Source organism: Halichoerus grypus, chromosome 2 (genome assembly GCF_964656455.1).
Source record: "Halichoerus grypus chromosome 2, mHalGry1.hap1.1, whole genome shotgun sequence".
NCBI lineage: Eukaryota > Metazoa > Chordata > Mammalia > Carnivora > Phocidae > Halichoerus > Halichoerus grypus.
Genome location: NC_135713.1, coordinates 113,811,551 through 113,831,719, shown reverse-complemented (window position 1 = coordinate 113,831,719; position 20,169 = coordinate 113,811,551). Strand labels below are relative to the sequence as shown.

The 20,169-nt window shown below is 38.5% G+C and overlaps 1 protein-coding gene across 5 annotated transcripts in view; it reads left to right on the top strand.

Annotated features, from left to right (window-relative positions):
* The first annotated feature begins 777 nt into the window (after nucleotides 1–777).
* Nucleotides 778–20,169, top strand: part of TCERG1 (transcription elongation regulator 1) — a 60,703-nt gene continuing 41,311 nt past the window's right edge. For 3 of the 5 annotated variants that reach the window (XR_013445815.1, XM_078067337.1, XM_036070011.2), the window contains exons 1-6: nucleotides 778–905; nucleotides 7,296–7,521; nucleotides 9,789–9,941; nucleotides 10,832–11,237; nucleotides 15,523–15,765; nucleotides 20,095–20,157. Coding sequence is in view for 4 of the 5 variants with exons in the window: in XM_078067337.1 (XP_077923463.1) it covers nucleotides 847–905; nucleotides 7,296–7,521; nucleotides 9,789–9,941; nucleotides 10,832–11,237; nucleotides 15,523–15,765; nucleotides 20,095–20,157 (1,150 nt within the window). In the remaining variant the exon portion in view is untranslated. The remainder of the gene's footprint in view (nucleotides 906–7,295; nucleotides 7,522–9,788; nucleotides 9,942–10,831; nucleotides 11,238–15,522; nucleotides 15,766–20,094; nucleotides 20,158–20,169) is intronic. The other 2 variants (XM_078067339.1, XM_078067338.1) reach the window with 1 other exon arrangement.

Here is a 20,169-nt window from a genome sequence, read left to right as displayed (position 1 = left end):
TATTATTTTAATATTTTGAGTTCCTTAATGATAGGGTTCATCTTCATTATGCCTATGACATCTGAGTCTAAAGGTTTATTTTTGATTTTTCCCCTTTAATAAAAAAGAGAAATAAACAGAATTCCTTCGGGGTATCAGGGTGTGCTGATTTCAGATAAGCCTATTTCAAACTGAAGGACAGATGCTTTATATGCTGTAAACTGAGCAGAGGCTTGCCACCTCCAACTTGTCTTAATACAGCAACTTATAACACTCATCAGCCGGCAATACAATTTAGGAGGTACTTTTGTAGTTAGTAATCTATTATTAATAACGCGGCTATAATCGCGTGATCGCTTAAGACTCGAGTTTGAAAAGCTGGGAAATAGCTTATTTCCACAGCCACTCTGCGATTGGCTTAGGCGCGACCCAGGTCGATTTTTTGATTGGCTCTCGCACGGAAAGGGACTCTGCCTGAGCCAGTATTGCCAGTATGGGGCCAACATGGCTCCACAATTGGCTTTCCTGGAAGCCGGCGGACACGTGGCCACCGCAGCCCGGACGACGTGGGAGGACCTAGTTTTCCCCACCGCGAGAGGGCGCCAGCGGTTCCTCGGTGCTCAAGTCTCATTTCCCATAAAGCCTCCGAGTGACCAATCAACTGGCTGTCTCGATACCGCTTTCAAAGTCGGCGGGCCCTTTCACCAATCGTAAGGCAGATACCGCCCCCAGCCTGAGGATTGATGGAAAGCTTCACCAATCATCTCATAGATCTCCGCGATCTCCGCCCCGCTCGCACGGGATTGACGATCCGTCCGGCCAATAGGGGACGCTCAGTCGGCGGGTGGATGAACGCGGCCCTCTGTAATGGCGGAGCGTGGCGGGGACGGGGGGGACGGTGAGCGATTCAACCCGGGGGAGCTCAGGTAAGGGGCGCTGCCTTCCCTTACATTTCAGCACAGTGGAGTCCCAGGGGGTAGGCCTGTGGCGCGGAGATCCGCGGTGGGAGGTGGACGGAGGAGCCGCGGCGGCTCGGGGCCAGGACCGCATGGGGTTGGCGAAGGGGGAAGGGGAAGGTGGCTTGAATGAGAGAGCCGGCCCGGGGCTGGGCCGCGGCCTCCTGCGCCTTGTCCGGGTGCTCCCTGCGGTTTTCGCGGGTCCCCAGCGCCCCTCGCGGCCTGCGGCCTGCGGGCGGGGTCCGGCGTTCCCGCCTTGGGGCCCCGCCTCAGCCGCGTGCCGCCTCCGCCTCGGCCCCTCTCAGCTTCCTCTGGGCTTTGCACCGCCGCGGGGCCGGTTTTCCTCATCGACCCCTTCCACTCCGCGCTGAATTCCCGGGGACCCCTCGCCACTTCTGGTTCAGCATTCCCCACGCCCTCCGCGGCCCTCGGGGGTCTCCACGTCTGCCCTGTGCCTTCATCCCCACATCGCTTGCTTTTTTGAACTTCCTGTGTGTTTCCTTCCTTTCTCTCATTTTATTCCTCATGCCGCATTTGTGAATCACAGCAGTAGCAACAGCCGTTTGTTACGTGCTTCTGTGTGCCTTTGGAGTAGTTGCTATTGTCATTTTGCAGGCCCCTCCTCGGTTAAGTTACTTGCCCATCTTACAGGTAAGGAAACTGAACCCCGTAGAGGTTGAGGAAGTGGGACAAGGTCGCATTGGTGGAATTGTGGCTCCAGGAAGTGGCTTGAACCAAGGCAGTCAGGCTCCAGAGCCTGCAGTCTGGATCGCTGTTCCATTCTTCTGCTTACGCCATTGCCCTAAAGAGTGCAGTGACCTTTCTTCCTCTGGTATCTCAGTGCCTATGGAATTTGTAATTAAGATTTGGTACAGTAAAAGTGTCTTGAGAAAGTAAAATTCTTCAGTCAGTGATATTTGGGGACAAGAGGTCCCGAGCTTTATGTATATTTGGTACATCCCCCCCCACCCCCCGCATGGGAAAAATGTCATTTCAGATGTTCAGCTCTCATTCTGAATTGTGCCATTGTCAGCATTTGAACATGAAAAAGAGCAGTGTAGGTTATGAGGACTCTTTAGTATTGTCTGGAGCTCAAGATGAAATTGTGTAAAGAAATGGGTATTGTTACCCAAGTTTTCAGGAAAAATGTCTTCTAAATTCTGAATTGTCACACACAAAAATCCTTATTTGACAGGAATAAAATCTTGTTTTCTTTCAGAAATGAATTTCAAATCCTTTAAACCCCATATGTACACTTTAGTAATGAGTGATCAAAGTGCATTGTCAGGGTGGTTCAATATTAGTGATGGAAAGTTTATTCCTGATTGTGATCTCGAGTTACTTAGTTACTTAGCTAGTCATATTGGGAACATTACTTTGCATTTTAGAGCTTTACAATGAGTAGCCTTTTAGACTTTATTAATAATAGCTAGATGTTGCAAAACTGATTTGAATAGGGTTTTTAATTAGGTGTTCTGTTGCACATATTTTATACCTTGGCCTCTTGGATTGGAAGTTTTGCTTCCAGAGTGTGCTGTAAAAACTATTTCACTTAAATAATTTATTTTAGTATTTCTCAGGGTTTAAGAGAAATTACCTGTTTCTATGGCTTCTTTGATGGTAGAAATTGAGGCTTAGTTTTTGTATTGGTATCCTTTATGTATATCACGGTGTGTCTGTCATAGTCCCTGGCAAATGAGGTGTTCAGTGGATATATGGTAAATAAATGAATAAAGGAGATTGAGAGATGGTTTCCTTTTTGGACCTATATTTAGTGTGTGCTTTGTGACGGTCATTGACCTCTGTACCTGCTGGCAGGTACTGTAGAGCCTTGAAGCAGACCAGAAACCTTTGTCCTCAAGGAGCTTCCATGCTAATTAAGATTGATCTAAATCCTAATTGAACTAACCTCATCAGATGATCAGCCTGCAAGTGTGAAGAGACTTATGCAGGGTCATTGAGTAATCGGCAGGGTCTAGGTCTCCTCACAGTCTTACTACTTAATTTGACTCCCATCAATAGCATCTCTCTATTTTTGCTCCTATTAAAGGAATTGCAGCATTGTCTTCACCACTGGGGACATTGCATATCTGGGTAGAATACTTGTAGGGAAGTACATTTGTTCTTGTAAAAAAAAAAATTGCTTTTCTATTCATGTAAGTAGCCTTCTCTGTTCCAAAAAGGTTGAAAGTGATAGGGGTACAAATAACCCACAATAGACAGAATTTATTCAGAGATCCAAATGCCATCCATCCCTTAATGGTTGGGACCATTAAGAAAACTTTTATAGAGTTGTATTTGTATAGATCCTTTATCCAAGGCCTTTGTTTACTTACCTATTAATGCTTTATGTCTTACGACAAGGTACTTGCAATCTCAATTTTCTCAACTGTAAAATGTGAATAAGAATACAGTGGTCCTACCACTGGCCAGCTGCCTTAAAAAAATTGGTAAAAATGGTGCCAAACTTATAACCTTATTGGGTTGTGGTGAGAATAAAAGAGTTAGTACAAATACTGTCCATATAACTTGCCTGGTATGTAAAAAGTATCCAGTTTTCATTTCATAATAATATCATTATTAAAAGACTAATGCTTGAACAGTTATCAACACTGGGTTGCAGCAGTATACTAAGGGGAAATTACATACTGGTGGGTAGAGGTAATACAAAAGTAAACAAGTGAGAAATTTCTTCATAGCATTTATCATAATTGAAAATTCAAACTGCGTAATGAGCCAGAGAGGGGCTAGGAGAGGTTTGGGATGGGGAAAGAGTTTGAGGTAACATTTGAACTGAGGCTGAATAATGAGGAGCCAGTTACGTAAACATATTGGGAAAAGCATGCCAGGCAGAGGCTTCAAGGTAATGAACTTTTGAATTATTTGATCAAAAAAGAAGACTGGAGTCTATAGAGAGGTCAATTATAGAGGGGTCAGGTTATAGGGAGTCTGATAATAGTAATTATAATAATATAGCTAACACTATAGTATAGCTAACTTTCTAATATTAATGCCATTTAACACTTACTAATCTTACTATACTGACGTTATAGCCACAGTTATAATAGCTAATACTTAACAGAGGACTTAGGTGGTAGGTGCTGTTCCAAGTGCTTTATTAGCTCATTTATTCCACCTTGCAGTTTCTAGTAAGGCTGTTGGAATGAAAGAGTGGTATAGAGAGCTCAGCACATGTGCCATACAGATCTGACATCAGAAGATGGCAACTTTAGGCTGTTGATGGAGGAAATTCTGTGAATTTTGTCACCATTTTTAGTGGCAGACTTCATAGCTAAGCTGTTGAGTCAAATTGACAGTGAAGTGCCTTTTCAAGTAGAGCACTCTGCTAGGTTTTGTGGGGGAAGGAAAGTAATGATAAAGTAGTTTAGTGTGTACCAGATAACTATCCTAAATATTTCACAGGCATTATCTCGTTGAACAGAGAGATAGGAGATAAGTTTTATTTCTCTTCCCCTGCTAATTTACATCTGAGTATACTCAGGCTCAGAAAAAATGTAACTAGCCTACAACAAGAGCCAGAGCCCTAATTTGACTGTTCTGTCATTCTAGAGCCTAAATGCTTAACTTCAAGCTATAACTAGGAAGTGAAATTCTAAAGAAAGAATTACTGTAAATTTTTCAAAAAGGGAGAGGCAGACTCCAAGGAAATCAGAAGATGAAGGCACATTATTAACTCAGTGCTGAAACAGAGTATTTTTCCTTGGTGCTTAACTTTTTTTCTGCTCAAAGGTTAAGATTTCCTTCAGTAACAGTGGCTATCTGTCTTTGGGGAGTGCATATAACTTGAAGACTGATCATTCTGAGAAAATCCTTACTTCTTTTTGTAGTCACCATTTTTACATCATACTTTGTAACCTTGAGTGCAGGATCATTTGCAAATTTGGTTAAATACACTTGGTATAGTAGTTCTTGGATGTGTTTATAATCCTAGTGTTCTCATGGAAGCCATCTTGGTTCTTAGGATTTTTTGTGACAGTTGAACTACATTGTGGAAAATTAGAGAAAGTTCAAAGGATAATCTTAAGCAGAGGGTTGAAAATGTAGGAAAGTTGGAAGAGCTTGGTGAGGAGAGTATAAAAATGATTATTTTCAAATATATATAAGGAATATAACTATTAATCTTGTGAGCACAGAAATGTAAATTTCATATATAAAATAGAGAGTTGAAGTAGCTACTGGGAAGACTAAGGCAAATTATATTAAAAATAATTTTTATAATACTCTACATACCCTACTTGTAAGGTAGCTTAGGTACGATATCACCTAGGTATTTATTGGTTGATTCCACACATACTGAGACCTACTGTGTGCAGACCTAACTCTGTGCTGGGAATATACAGGAGAGCAGGACAGACAGAATTCCTGCTCTAAAGGGCCTTATATAGACAGTATGGTGTAGTGTTTAAGAGCCAGTTGCCTGTGTTCGAATCCTGGTTTTACTACTGAACCAGCTGTGAGGTCTTGGGCAAGTGATACTTAACTTTCCTGTGCCTTAATGTCCTCATCTTTAAGTCTACGATCATACCACCCTAAACATGCCCGATCTCGTCTGTCCTCATCTTTAAAATGAGGTTGATCATACAGTTGACCCTTGAACACTGTGGGGATTAGGGATGCTGACCCCCAAACCCCCCGTGATTTGAAAATTCGAATATAACTTTTGACTCCCCCAAAACTAAACGTTAATAGCCTGCTCTTGTCTGGAAGCCTTACCCATAACCTAAGTAATTGATTAACACATATTTTGTATGTTATATGTATTATATATTGTATTCTTACAATAAAGTAAACTAAAGAAAAGAAAATGTTAAGAAAATCATAAGGAAGAGAACATAAGTTAATATTGTACTGAATTTATTGAAGAAAATTCACCTGTAAGTGGACCTGTGCAATTCAAACCTGTATTGCTCCAGGGTCAACTATAGCATCTATCTCATAGGGTTGTTATGGTGGTTAAATGACTTAAAAAGAGCTTAGAGCACTGCCTGACACATAGTAAGCAGAGTTAATAATTTTTTTAAAAAACACTTGTGAGAGGAGATAGATAATACCATCTTAGGTGATACTACCTATCTGTTTAAGTGCCATGGAGAAAACAAACCAGGGTGTTTAGAGATTGCGGGATGGGGTGGGGTGCAGTGTGGCAAAAGGCTTTTCCTTTAATTAAAGAATACTTGTGATCACTTAAACTGCTACCTACCTCTCCCGTAAAAACTTTGTATTTGGAAGTAATTTCAAAAAGGTGCAGAAATGAAGGTAATACACCTAGTGTTAATATTTTATCTCCTTATTATTTGTACACATGCATGCTCTCTGTTACTCTGAACCATTTGAGGGTAACATACATACACCATGGCCCTTCACCCCTAAATACTTGTGTCTATTTTCTAAGAATGGAGATACTTAACTACAACATAGTTATCAACTTCATAAATTTACACTGACACAGTACTTATTCTCCATATCACAAGTGTTGTCCATTAATTCAAAATGTCCTGTATAACATTTCATCTCTTTAGTACAGAATCCAGTCTGGAGTTAGTATTGTGTTGTCCTCTCTTTAGCTTCCTTTAAAATCTAGAACATTTCCACAGCCTTCCTTCGTCTTTTATGTATAACATTGACATTCGTAAAGAATACACTCCCTTTCCTCCTTTTTTTTCTTTTAAGATTTATTTATTTTATTTTAGAGAGAGCACATGCATGAGCAGGAAGGGCAGAGGGAGAGGGAGAGAGTATCTGAAGCGGACTCTGTGTTGAGCTTGGAGCCCAGTGCGGGTCTCCATCTCACGACCCTGAGATCATGACCTGAGCCAAAATCAAGAGTCGGACGCTTAACTGACAGTGCCACCCAGGCACCCCTCCTTTCTTCTCCCTTTTTAAAAATGGAACATTCCTCAGTTTGTATTGGTCTAATATTTCCTCATTATTAGATTGAGGTTATACATTCTTGCCCAGAATAGGTGATACTGTGTCCCTCTCCATCACATGATACCCATTTATCCTTTTTAGAGATGATAGTAATTTTGATCACTTGGTCAGGCTGTTGCCCAATTTCCTTAATATGTAGTTAGTAGTTCTTCATCCTACCCTGCAATTGTAAATAGCATGTGGGGAGACATTTTAAGACCATCCAAATAATCATCCTCATCCAAATTTCCTCCTGGGTGACCAATTATCATTCTTACCGATGCACTTTTTATCATGATGTTTGCAAAATGATGACTTTCCAACTCCACTTGCTCTTAAGGGCCTTTTAAATTTGATTTTAATTAGAGATCAATAGCTACATTTTGTAATTTTGAGAAGGAAAAATTTATACATTGCTTTCCCACACAGGATGGCTCAACAGCAGGCCTTGAGGTTCCGAGGCCCGGCTCCCCCACCAAATGCAGTGATGCGAGGCCCACCACCTCTTATGCGACCTCCTCCACCTTTTGGTATGATGCGAGGCCCTCCACCACCACCTCGGCCCCCTTTTGGACGTCCTCCTTTTGATCCTAATATGCCGCCAATGCCTCCTCCAGGAGGGATTCCTCCACCTATGGGCCCTCCGCACCTCCAGGTAAAGAATGTAGAGGTTGCTGTTTGTCAGTGTTAGTATCAGTATTATATGAGTTTTGCTTAAAAACTAGTTCTTCGTTTCACTGTTTAGGAAAATGGGAGCTGAAGAGAACATCCTTCTGTTAATGTGTTTGTCCAAAAGCAGTGGAAGCATAATTAGTATAGAAATTCAGAATGGGAATTTAGATGGTGATAGAAAACCATACATATAAAATTAGGATTCAGCAAGGTATTTCTTACATGCCTTTATCTCTTGAGAGTTTAGTAATCTGTCTTTATGGGATATGAAATTTGAAATCTTAATATATAGAGTGGGTGAAATTTATTTTCAGTGATACATGTTGCCAATAAATGTAAATATATGTATATATATTTCTGAGCAATTCTCCCCAGAAGTGATGCTTAGGATAGAATCTAGAAAGTGACAAAAAAGACATAAGTATAATACTTGGATTTTCTCTCCCTGAGGGAAAAAAAAAGGGTTATCTTAAAATTTTAGAAATGGAATTATTGTGGGATTTCTTTAAATAAATACTTTTCTGGTATTTTAACCTGAGGCATAATATTCCTCTCTCATTTATGTAGACTCAGTTATTGTCTGAAATGGTGTCATGAAGGTATCAACTCTCAAATGTCTACTTTTGAGATTGTTTTCTTTCTTTTTGTTTGAGTATGTATCTGTTCTCATGTTTATCCAGCCTGCATACCTCTGAAACCAAATAAATATAGTGCTGTCATCTGCCCTCCATTAGCTTAATCAAGAATGAACTTACTAAAAATAGAAAAGGGTAATGAGGTAGTATTTAAGTGAAGTTAACTCAGTTTAGACAGGGTTATATTTATGGAAGAGACACAAAGTTTTAATATTTTGCTTAATAATTATATTGTCTTCCAAGTAATGGATAGTTCCTACCCCCCCAACAAAGTGTTAAATGGTTTTATATTTCCTTGAAGATTAGAATAAGAAATAGGTTTTTGACCTACTGATTCTGGTATAACTTGTAATAATAGGTGGATTTATTCTAACTTGTGCCTTTAAGAGTTAAATCTACTTGTAGAATATTATAAAATGTTAACGGACTAATGTGACCCTCGAATGGAAATAAATCAGTTGTTGTAATGTGATATTTTCTAATGTTTTGATACTTTTCTTGGTCTTGATGGATAAGTGTGTAGTTTTACTTTAAATCCAAATTTTTTCCACCTAATGGTGCATGAGACATATTTGGGGTAGTTATTTCATAGAATGAGGGTCTGTGTGCTGTTGCTGGAAAGACTAAACTGAATCCAGAAAAACCTGGAATATGGGAAGAAGACAGTTTTAGGAAAAGGAAATGCAATTTTGTATTATTAGCATAGTGTACCATTATACAGATTAAGGTGCTTTGGATAATTGAATTTTAAAGTAACTTACAGATTATAGAGGAAATCTTTTTAATTCCTGTTCAGAATCTGTTTTTAAAATGTCAGGCCACATTTCGGCTTTAGTAAGTAAGAAATAGCAGTTTCACTTAAATTGTTTGGTTTGGGGTCTTGTGTCAGCAATCTTTGAAGAGTGACAGTAAAGAGTGACAGTAAAGGACAGAGAGAGGATTAGATCAGTAATGGTTCCAGGAAATTTGTTTAAAAATTGTAATACATACCATTTAAATTTTTATTTTCACTAAAAGTAAAATGGACAACTCTTTTACCGTGTCTTTTAAACTTCCTGATGTTTGTATGTTTGAGCTACATTATTAGTATTACTTGAAAAAAAAGGAAATGATGACTATTTTCCTACATTATAGTTACTTAATGGGAAAAGAGAATAAAGGGTTATGTATAGCTGGTTTTTCAGTTATTGCTGTGTTATTTATAAAATAATGTTTCTTTTATGGTTGGTTCCTGTTGTAGGTGAGGTATGGAGGCATTGGTGTGCTTGGTGTTCAGCAAGATATATAAATCAGTTTTTTCCCTTTGAAAATAATCCAGTGCCCAGTGTATGAAATAATGCTGTTAAAGTATAAAGAAAAAGCAAGATTGATTCATCCATGATGCCGTAACACAGAGAGGACTTCTGTTAGTGTTTTGATGTATTCCTTTCTAGTCTGTTTGAGTATCATTTTTGTTAAAGAGAAACTTGTCTTATACAATGTAGGTGAATGTATTTGAATGGGCTATAAAACTAGTTTCTCTTATAGTACTTTACTTTTGGGTAGAATTTAGTCATTTGAAGGGGAAAAAAAAAGATAAATACAAGTGACCATTATTGTGTTTGTTAATTGACAGAGACCACCTTTTATGCCTCCACCCATGGGAACCATGCCTCCTCCTCCGGGTATGATGTTTCCACCAGGAATGCCTCCTGTGACTGCTCCTGGTACTCCAGCATTGCCTCCTACTGAGGAGATATGGGTTGAAAATAAAACTCCAGATGGGAAGGTAAATTATAAAATGTATTTAGGTCGTTATCTTGGTGGTGACAAGAGAGTAAAAGTTAAGAGTTCTGGCAAATGGAGATAAGTTACAGTATCCTTGCCAATGAAAATGAGTCTCAGACAAGCACCGGATAGGGTAGAACTCCAAGAAAGGCTCACTGGATTGGATTTCTGCACGGACATAGGGTTGCCTGGAGTGCTTACGTATGTTTACCTGTGATTCTGGAAGCTTGTATTTTAAATAGTGTCAATGAGGTTTGGTGTTCACTAGGACGACTCATAGAACTCAGCATATAGTAGTACTCACAGCTAAGACTAATTGCAGTGAAAGGATCCAAAGCAAAACCAGCAAAGAAAAAAAGGTGTATGGGGCAAAGACTGGAGGAAACCAAGCATAAGCTTCCAAGAGTCCCCTCAGTGGAATCACATTGAACAATTTAATTCCTCCAGCATGGAATTGTGAGAATACGTGTGAAGTGTTGTCTACCAAGGAAGCTTGCCTGAGCCAAGGAGTTGAGGGTTTCCAGGGAATGGTGGGAGCCCTTCTAAAATTCAGGTGTCCAAATGCCAGTCAGGGCCAACTCTGCAAGCAAGGCTTTCTAAGGAGAGCAGTCTGAGGCCTTCTCAGTTAAGTTTGTGCACAAAATACAACCTTGGTTTTCCTTTTTGTGTTAAAAATACAGAGCGCTCATTATAGAAAATTAGGGGAAGGGGAGAAAGGAGGGGAAAATTACCTCTAGTATCAATACACCAACAGCCAATTCCCATGTACTTCTCTTTTCTAAGTGTTTTTTTTTTTTTTAATACCTTTTAAGACAGGATATAGTTGCATTAGTGTTTTTTTAATGATAGTTGACAGATTCTGGGATACCAACGATTTTGCTTCCTCTGCAGGTTTATTATTATAATGCTCGGACACGTGAATCTGCATGGACCAAACCAGATGGAGTTAAGGTTATTCAGCAGTCAGAACTGACACCTATGCTTGCAGCCCAGGCTCAGGTTCAGGCCCAAGCCCAGGCCCAGGCCCAGGCCCAGGCACAGGCGCAGGCACAAGCACAAGCTCAAGCGCAGGCCCAGGCCCAGGCGCAGGCCCAGGCTCAGGCACAAGCACAGGCTCAGGCGCAGGCCCAAGCGCAGGCCCAGGTGCAGGCGCAAGTACAAGCACAAGCAGTAGGAGCTTCCACCCCTACAACCAGTAGCCCAGCACCTGCAGTGTCCACTTCAACATCATCATCCACCCCATCCTCTACCACTTCTACCACAACAACTGCCTCTTCGGTTTCGCAGACAGTATCAAGTGAGTACCAGCCAGCATGTGTTTTCATTTAGGGGCTAGAGAAATGGACAAGTAGGGACTGCATTGCAAAATGATCCTAGTGTTTCAGGTGTGATCCTTGATGTTACTTAAAATACATTTTTGACACTAAGACTTCTGGGTTAAAAAAAGAACAGGAATTTAAATTAGTAGAAGAAATTATTTGTCCTGTTGGCGTTCATGAAGCTAAAGTGGGAAGTGCAGAGGTAGCTATTCCATCTCGGCCAACAGTAATGCTGGGTGCTGTGGGGTTTGTAAAATAAGTGTAAGTCTTTGTTCCTGCCTTACAGGACTTTCAGTTTTTCTAATTGAGGCGAGAATAATGTATGTGGAACAATTAGGGAGTAGTGTGCCCAGTTATACAGTGAAAATAGAAGGTGGTAGGAATTTAAGAAAAGGGAGAGATGAGTAATGGGTGGACAGACTATGTGGGTATTGAGATTGACCATGAAGGATGTGTGGTAGGATTTGAGTAGATTTCAAAGTAAAGAGAGATCTTTCTGGTAGGGGAACAGCATAAACAAAGGTCAGGAGGTGAGGATAAATGCAATTTATGGGATTGTTAAGAAAGTCTTCTGAGGTGGGGGGTGGTTTATATTGGTTAACACATTATTCAGAGTGAGACCAGGTTACGAAGAGTTTTAAGAACTAGCCATATGGGTGAGGCAGGTAGGTTCCAGGGGTCCAGTATAAGTGCAGTGTTCTGGAACATTTTTCTGGCGTTCTTTTTTTTTGGGGGGGGTAGTTATTGAAATAGGGAAAGTTATTAGGAACTTTTTAGTAATTTCGTGTAGAGGTAGGTAGGTCCTAGAATGGGATACAGGCAGATGTATGAGGAGCAGAGATAGAAGCAGTCAGAAATGAAAGAGAATTTTCATGTATAACGTCACAGAGGCCCCAGGGTTAGACCTTTCCTAAAAAGATGAGAGGGGATTATAGCAGATTTTAGGAATGAGAAGAGAATTATTAATTTGCTTAAAAGATTGTCATTAATATTAACACTACTAGTTTTGGGAGGCTTTTGTTTGTATTTTTATATATATGGTACTGCTTAATCTTTAGGCTGAGGTTGAGCCCCAAAATATTTAAATAAGGATTTTATTGATTTGATTATTTTGTTTTGATACTGGTATGAAGATACATAGTTAACCCTATAGGTGATTAGAAGTTGGATTATTTTGCTACCTGGATAATAGATGAGAATAAGAAAAGATGGCTTCAGGGACTTGGGAGTTATTAATGTCTTTTATCCTATAAGAAATATGTGAGAGAGATTAAATCATAACAGATTCAGATTGGATTGGAGTAACTGAAGAAGTAAGGTACACCTAATACAGAGACAGTTTTTTAACAGCTGTGCTTGATATAGTTTAGACAGGTTGGGGGAAAATGCACTTAGTAGGAAGATGTAAATAATGCTTTACATCTTGATTAGCTAAGGTGGATTCTGATATGGAAGTATAACTGACAGTTACTAGCTGGCTGAGGGGTTTCCCTTCTCATAGGCTAGTGTTTCTAAAAACCTGTGTGGTAAGGCAGGAAACTACCAGTTTTTATGGGGTACCTGTGCTGGTAATGACAGAAGGAGATTAGTAAAAGCATTGCAGTTCTGTGTGGAGGCTCTGTGTTGCTTATGCTTTTGTTCCCTTCCCTCTTAGGAAGGAGAAGTAGTAGTACTTTGTTTTAAAGAAGGTTGGTAGCAGAATACTTTAACTGTCGTATATGTATTCCGTTTCTGTATCAGTGGTCTGTCCAGAGGTCCATAGCTGTCTTGCTGCTATGAACTATTCTATTCAGAACTCTGGTTTGTCATTTTTTGCACTGCCGTTCACTGATTGGGAGGCCCTTATTCTAAGAACAGAGTAGCAAAAACATGTTCTTTTTACTGCCCTTAAACATCACTTTTGATGTTCTTTCTGAGTATTCCTGATGTCTGTTTTTATTTCACTTGATTCAGTATCCTGAAGTGTTGTCATACGACAGTCTTAGTATTTCTCCATCTGTTGTAGTCACTTGTCTTTTTTAATTAAGATCTGAGACTGGATTAGGAGTATATTTGGGGCCTAGCCTTTCACTAGTTATTTTAGCAAAAGGTGTTAGTAGGAGTTTAGTGACCATTAAGTTCTAGCTCCCATTCTCCCAGTTTCCCATTGAATTCTTTCATTGCCTTTATGTCTTTCCTCTCATGACTCATGGCCACTAATCAGATTTAGAAAATCCTGTGTCAGCAGGAGGAGTGGGTTGAGTGAATAACTTTTTGCCATCTCCATTGGTGTTCCTTTCCATTTGAAATTTGATGATTTTGTAACTCCTATTCTTTTCCTGAGTATAGTACTTTTTATCGTACTTCTGATTATATCTAAATATTATTACCATAACATTTAAAAAAAATGTAATTGTATGAACTGCAGTATAGTCCTGTGGGTAAATGGAAATAAAAATTAAGAAAATTTATATTTTAGCCCCAGTTCAGCATAAACTCATTTTATCCTGTGCAAGTTTGTGAAAAATGCTGATGAAATCCTCCTCCTCAGGGAAGTTGGGAAGAATAACTAGATATATTTTCAGCCATTACAGTAGATTACAGATGCTAAGTGGTATATTTATGGGACTGGGCAAATGTTGCATGTAATTTGTATTTTTCACACTGTTATAAAATTATATTAATATGATACTGTACCCTAAGGCTAGGTCTATGCTAGACCAACAATTCATTCCTGGGCCCCTGAAGATACTTGTTTGGCCCTGCTGTCTATTTAGCCAAGGTGAGTCCCTCATTAACAAGTATGAAATTGCTCACATCTTCCCAGCCTAAGTGAGTTTTTCATTATTAGGAGCTGAAAAAAGATACAAATTTTGTCAGGTGGATTATTGGGTGGCTTGTATTCAATAGCGTGCTTTCCCTTAGAATAAAATTGGCATAAAGATTGGGAATGCACTGTTCTTTTCATTTAATTTGATAAATTCATTCTTAGTCCAGTATAGGTAGTTTAAAAATGCAGTATTTGTTACCAATGAGTTACCAAAATGAATTTTGTTTTGGAACTAAGTGGGTTATAAATAAATAACAAAAATGTTTTTATAATACTTGAGAACTGAAACTTTTTACAAAGTATAAAATACAAATTTTATTTTTTGGGTCACAATTTGATTTTAAATGTGATAAATAGAGATGAAATGTTTTATTTTTGGTACTTAAAAATAATGTATTAGAATCAAATTATCCCGAATTTCATATTCTCCTGGTCTCTCACACTGGAAACATGAGTTATTTTTATTTTTTCTTTTTTTACCTTTTTATTTTGAAATAATTGTAGAGAAACGCAACTTGTTTTTTACTCCATTTGTTCATACTCAGTCATCATTTATTGCATATCTTTTTCTCACTGTTCTTCCTTGCTTGGATAGTTCCAGATAGGTTGAAATTGATTTTCCCACCTCTGTTCTTCCTTTTCTTCCCATTCGTCTGTCAGATTAATTCATCAAATGAACACTACTTAATTCTCTTCCATACAGAAACCTTCATTTTGCCTCCCCTAGACCTCTTTTATGCTCACGAAGTCACACGAATAACACATGAATGCATTCTTATAAAAAATTTAAGCTCTAATGAAGGATATGTAGCAAAATGTGAAAGGCATACACAGATGTAGTGAGTACCTACATTTTGGTGTGCATTCTGTTAGGTCAGATTTGTACATTTACCTTAGTTCTTCCCTTTCACTACCCAGTAAAGTGCTGAAACCCTAGTCTTCTGCCAGAACCTTGTACTTTATGCCTCTGGCCTGCCTTTCCAGCCATAACTCACTGGTTCTTTTGATATGCCTAGTGTTTTTACTAGTTGACTGCTTGCTTTGTATTTTCTGAATAATTCCTTGTTGTTATCTCCTCTTTGCTTTTACTCACTTTTCCCACTACTTGCTTATTTTCTCCTCCTACTTTGTCATTGTCCTTGTTGAAATCCTAATCTTTCAAGGCCTGTCATCACAGTATACAATTTTCTGTACCCTCTCACAGTTAGAAATGGTCTTTGCGTCTTGATTTACACTCTTGTACATTTATCCCATTTCACTTTGTATTTTAGTTATTTTTTGTATTTCATTTAACCGACTATTTTCAAGCTTCTTGAAGACAGAGACCTTGTTACAAATTTCTTGCAGTGCATGGAATGGGCCCTTAAATACTTACTGAATGAGTGAATGATGAATGAATATAGCGAAATGGTTTATGAAGGAGTGATACATATTTTTGTTTTATCTTTTATCAGCACCCACAACACAAGATCAGACCCCAAGTTCTGCTGTTTCAGTTGCCACGCCTACAGTTAGTGTTTCAGCTCCTGCTCCTACAGCCACACCTGTGCAAACTGTTCCCCAGCCGCATCCCCAGACGTTACCTCCTGCTGTTCCTCATTCAGTACCTCAGCCAGCAGCAGCAATACCTGCTTTTCCACCAGTAATGGTACCTCCGTTTCGTGTTCCCCTTCCTGGCATGCCAATTCCACTTCCAGGTAAACCAATAGATTCTAATAGTCCTTTCCAGCTATGTTTTCATATTGTCAGTTAGTTTGTTCTCATGTGTCTGTTGCATTTGAAATTTGCCTTGAATCTCACCTGTTTGAAATGTTTTTTGAAAGATTCATGGCTAACTGCAATATTTTCTCTTCAGTTTTGGTAAATGTCCTTTTTTTGTTGTTGTTTACATGTCTTAAAATTAGAGCCACATTTGAAGTTACACTCATTTTTGGATAATGGCCTCAGTGAATTAAAAATGATCATCTTTTCATGTAACTATGTTCAAATGCAATATCTTTAAAGGATTGAGTCTGTGAAGTTGAGAACTTTACAAGTCATTACTAGCTAATACAAATTGAGTGATTTTATATATTGTGCCCTGTTCTAAGCACCTTACGTGTAATAACTCAGTTTAATTTTTGCAACCATCGTATGAGGTAGGTACACAGACAGGTTAAATTACTTGCCCATGGTCACATAGCTGATAAGTGATGATGTTGGGATATGAGCTGAGCACTCCAGACCCGAATACCATGCTTTTAATAACTGTGCTATACTGGGAAGAAAATGTGAATCACTTAACTGTAAGAAATTCATCTAAAGCAAAACCAGAACTTTTCCTTGTAACATGAAGTGAAGTGAAGTATAATTTGCATCATTTAAGTATTTAAATAGGTATAGTGAGATTGTGGCGTAGAATTTTTCCTGTAGGGATTAAACAGTGATAGTGTTGGGCATCCTAATTTGAATGCTTTTGGCAAACACATTTAACCCTTAATCCATGGTCTGTTCTCCTAGTATTACAGTTTGAAGCTTTTATACCTTAGCTCAAGTTCACAGGGCTAGTGTGTAGCAAAGATGGATAGAATGTAGGCCTCTCGTCTCCCAGTTTCATATTCCTCATGCTATCTATTATTGCTGTTTTATTGTACTAGTTTTTATGTAAGAATAGGGTTGTAGTACAGCTGTTTCTTAGATCTGTACATATTTTAAATATCGCTATTGTTCTAATTGTCTTTTTCCTTGTGACTGCTTGGAAAAGAAGCAGCCACTTAGGTATTGCACCTTAGCAAGAAAGAAACCAAAAATTTTAAGAATTAGGGAGGTTTTTTCCCCTAAGGAAAACCTTTCGCATATTGTTGATGTAGTGTTAGATAATTAAATACCCAATATGTGATGTTTAAGAAACTCAGATCATTTAAAAGTAAGCAGAAAACCAAAAATGTTTCCTCGTACTAGGGATTATCCTTTTTCTAAATTAAATTTTAAGCCAAGCTGCTGGATAATTGCCTCTGGATATACTTTTGGTAGAAAACCAGGTGATACATGGAGAGTAGGTTGACACTGGTCATAAGCTCTCACAGTCTTGCTCTGCTTTGGGATCAAGGACAGTATTCAGACCATATACTGGATTCTGAATCATCTGAAGGAGCTGGGGTTGTGAATTCTGTAGAGAGAAGATTGAGGCATAGCATGGTGATGTTACCGAAGTATTTGAGAGGTTTTGTAAATGGACTTTTGTTTTGCTTTGGAGGTTCTTAATAGAGACCAGTGGGTGAAAGGTACAGAGTAGCAAAATTCATTTCTATAGACTGTTGAATTTTATCACAATAAAATCCCTTTACTTATAGGTCTGTTTTGATATGGTCTTCTCTGACCCTCACCCCATCTTTAAGTTTTAAAACAGATGGTGGTGACCATTTGATCAAGTGAGGTGGTACTTAGGAAGTTTAGTAGTAAAAGGCATTTAATAAATGACAGTCACTAATGTCATTTTGTAGGTCATTCGGAAGAGAGCTTGAGTTGGATAATCTGTAAAATTTTGTCCAAGATGCCAAGATTCCTTAAAGAGTTAATGTTTTATAGAAAATAATAATAATATTTGTTTATATGGTAAGGCATCTTTGATATTATGAATTCATTTTCTCATTTTCCCTTTTAACTCAGTTCTCCAAGGTGCTTTAGTGGGAGGAAAAAAAGGAAAAGACAACTTGTTTTTCTCTTCCCCAAATCTTTTATACACAGCTCTTTTTGTTTCTTTTTATCAGTTTGGCAGTGAGGTAAACAGGAAAGATTTGGATGTGGTTTATCCTGGAGCTTTAAGTTCTCTCTGTAATAGCAGTGTATGGCTCTAATGAGGATGATTAAGGAAAGGATAATCAAATAAGATGAAGGAAAAGAGTGGAAGAATTAAGTCTAAGACTATAAAATCTTACTTGGAATTTTAAGAAACTTATTGACATCAGAACTATTCAGAATGCTAAATGGAATTTTCTAATTTCCTAGTAGAACATAACTTGAGAATAAAGTTACAGGAAGATTGAATAGATGCTCCCTTTGGATTTTTTTAAATTTTATTTTTTAAATTTGTTTATTAGAGCAAGAGCCAGCACGAGCAGAGGGAGAGGGAGATAGAGAATCCTCAAGCAGACTCCCTGCTGAGTATGGAGCCCGACATGGGGCTCGATCTCACGACTCAGAGATCATGACCTGAGCCAAAATTGGGAGTTGGATGCTTAACCAGCTGAGGCACCCAGACGTCCCAGATGCTCCCTTTAAATAGAGGTTTAAAAATTTGGATGTGTGGCAGTTTTGTGAGTCTTATGTATGTAGTTACCCTCAAAGAAAACCTTAAGTTTATCTTTTTAGCTTGAGAAGAAACACACATGACCTTTCAGTATGGTCTCTTTGTTGTCAGTCAAATATAGGAGTTCTGTGTTGGCCCAGTTGATCCTTAACAATGGCACTTAGGCCTAAATATGAATAGATTTGATTTTCTTCTGTTTCAGTTGAATAGTTAAAATTACCTTTTGGCGGGTGGTTTTGGAGAACATTGTTTGAGGGAAAAAAAGTTCATGTATTCTAAGAATTGAATTTCCAGGGCTGACTTACTAGGTTCAGTGGTCCTGCAGATGGCAGTATTTATACTAATTTAAACCTAATATGTGGTGTAACTTCTTTAACCAAATGAATTTTTCCATTGCTTTCTTTTAACATTAGGGAAAACAGAACCATACATATGACTTAACTCAGCATGCTTTTATGATCCAGTGCTTTTGTTTTAGTTTCAGAGGTAATAGAAAGTTTAGCTCTAATATTCTTTACTTAAAATAGTAAATAAGAAATTAAAGGCATTTTTCAAAAATTGGCAGTATTTTTGTGTGTGTGTGCGTGAACTTAGGTACATTACAAACCCAGGGGTTTAATTTCAGTTTTTAACTCTAAGAGAAATTTCTTTTCCTATACTTTAGTGGGGAAAATAGTATATTATTTTAAATTTTCATTGGTACTAAACTAGGTTTAGTTTTTTCAGCCAAACAAATAGAAATTAAAACTAAGTCCCCCAACTCCTTTTCTTCCTGCGTTCAGCCTTCAGCCTTTTCCTTTAAAAATTTTTTTCTAATTCACACTTAATTTTGGATTTCTTCAATTAATCAGTCTTAGTTTTCCAGCTTTTCCTTTCATTCCCTTTTTATCACCATTGTAATGCATCATGATGAGTCTTCATTCTTCTAAGAACTGTACGTAATTTCCATTCTTTGATACAAGTGCTGCTTCTTTAGTTGGCTTAAATAATAGAGGTTTCTGAACAATCAGCCCATGTAGTCATTAGTGCTACTAAAGGGGCTGTATTTTTCTTCACATGTTAGCCTGCTTCCACACTGTTTCAGGCCTGTGACATTCCATAGAGCAGGTCCTAAACATGGATATTTTGTCATTAGTTGAATGCTACCCTTCTTTTCATCTCTGCCCTTTTATTTAAAATATTATTTGCGTTGGAATTTTGAGTCCATCTCATACCTTACTTTCTTCCTTTCTCTCGTACCCCTCTTTGTCCTATTTTATTCTTTTTCTCCTTCTGCATGGTTATGCTCCATGCCTCAGCTTCTGCATGTAGTTCCCACTTAGCAGCAGCACAGAGAAAGCGTCTTGTCAGTGTCATGCTGCATCCGCCTTTCACTGGTATCTAAGCAACAGCAGCATGGGTTTGATGTCCTGTGGGAAAATGTCCCACATGAGAACTTGTTATATATTTGTAATGAAGGGGCTTCCTTCATTGAATTTAAACTCTCAAGACTCCTTCAAATATTATCAGAGCTGGTTTGATAAAAAGGTAATTGATGCTATAATTTAGAATTAGTTATCATTGGATTTGGCACCACTTCCCACAAAATGTCAAACAAAAAGAAATTCTACTCCATTCCTGGTCTTTTTCATTGGAAATAGCATTCTAAATTGTAGTGGTAAATTACTTCCCTGAATCCCAGTGGTAGCCGACATACCATGGCAGCTTTCCAACGTATGCTTGCTTATCCATTTTACAGGTGTAGCAATGATGCAAATAGTCAGCTGCCCGTATGTAAAGACAGTCGCTACCACCAAGACCGGTAATTTTTAAA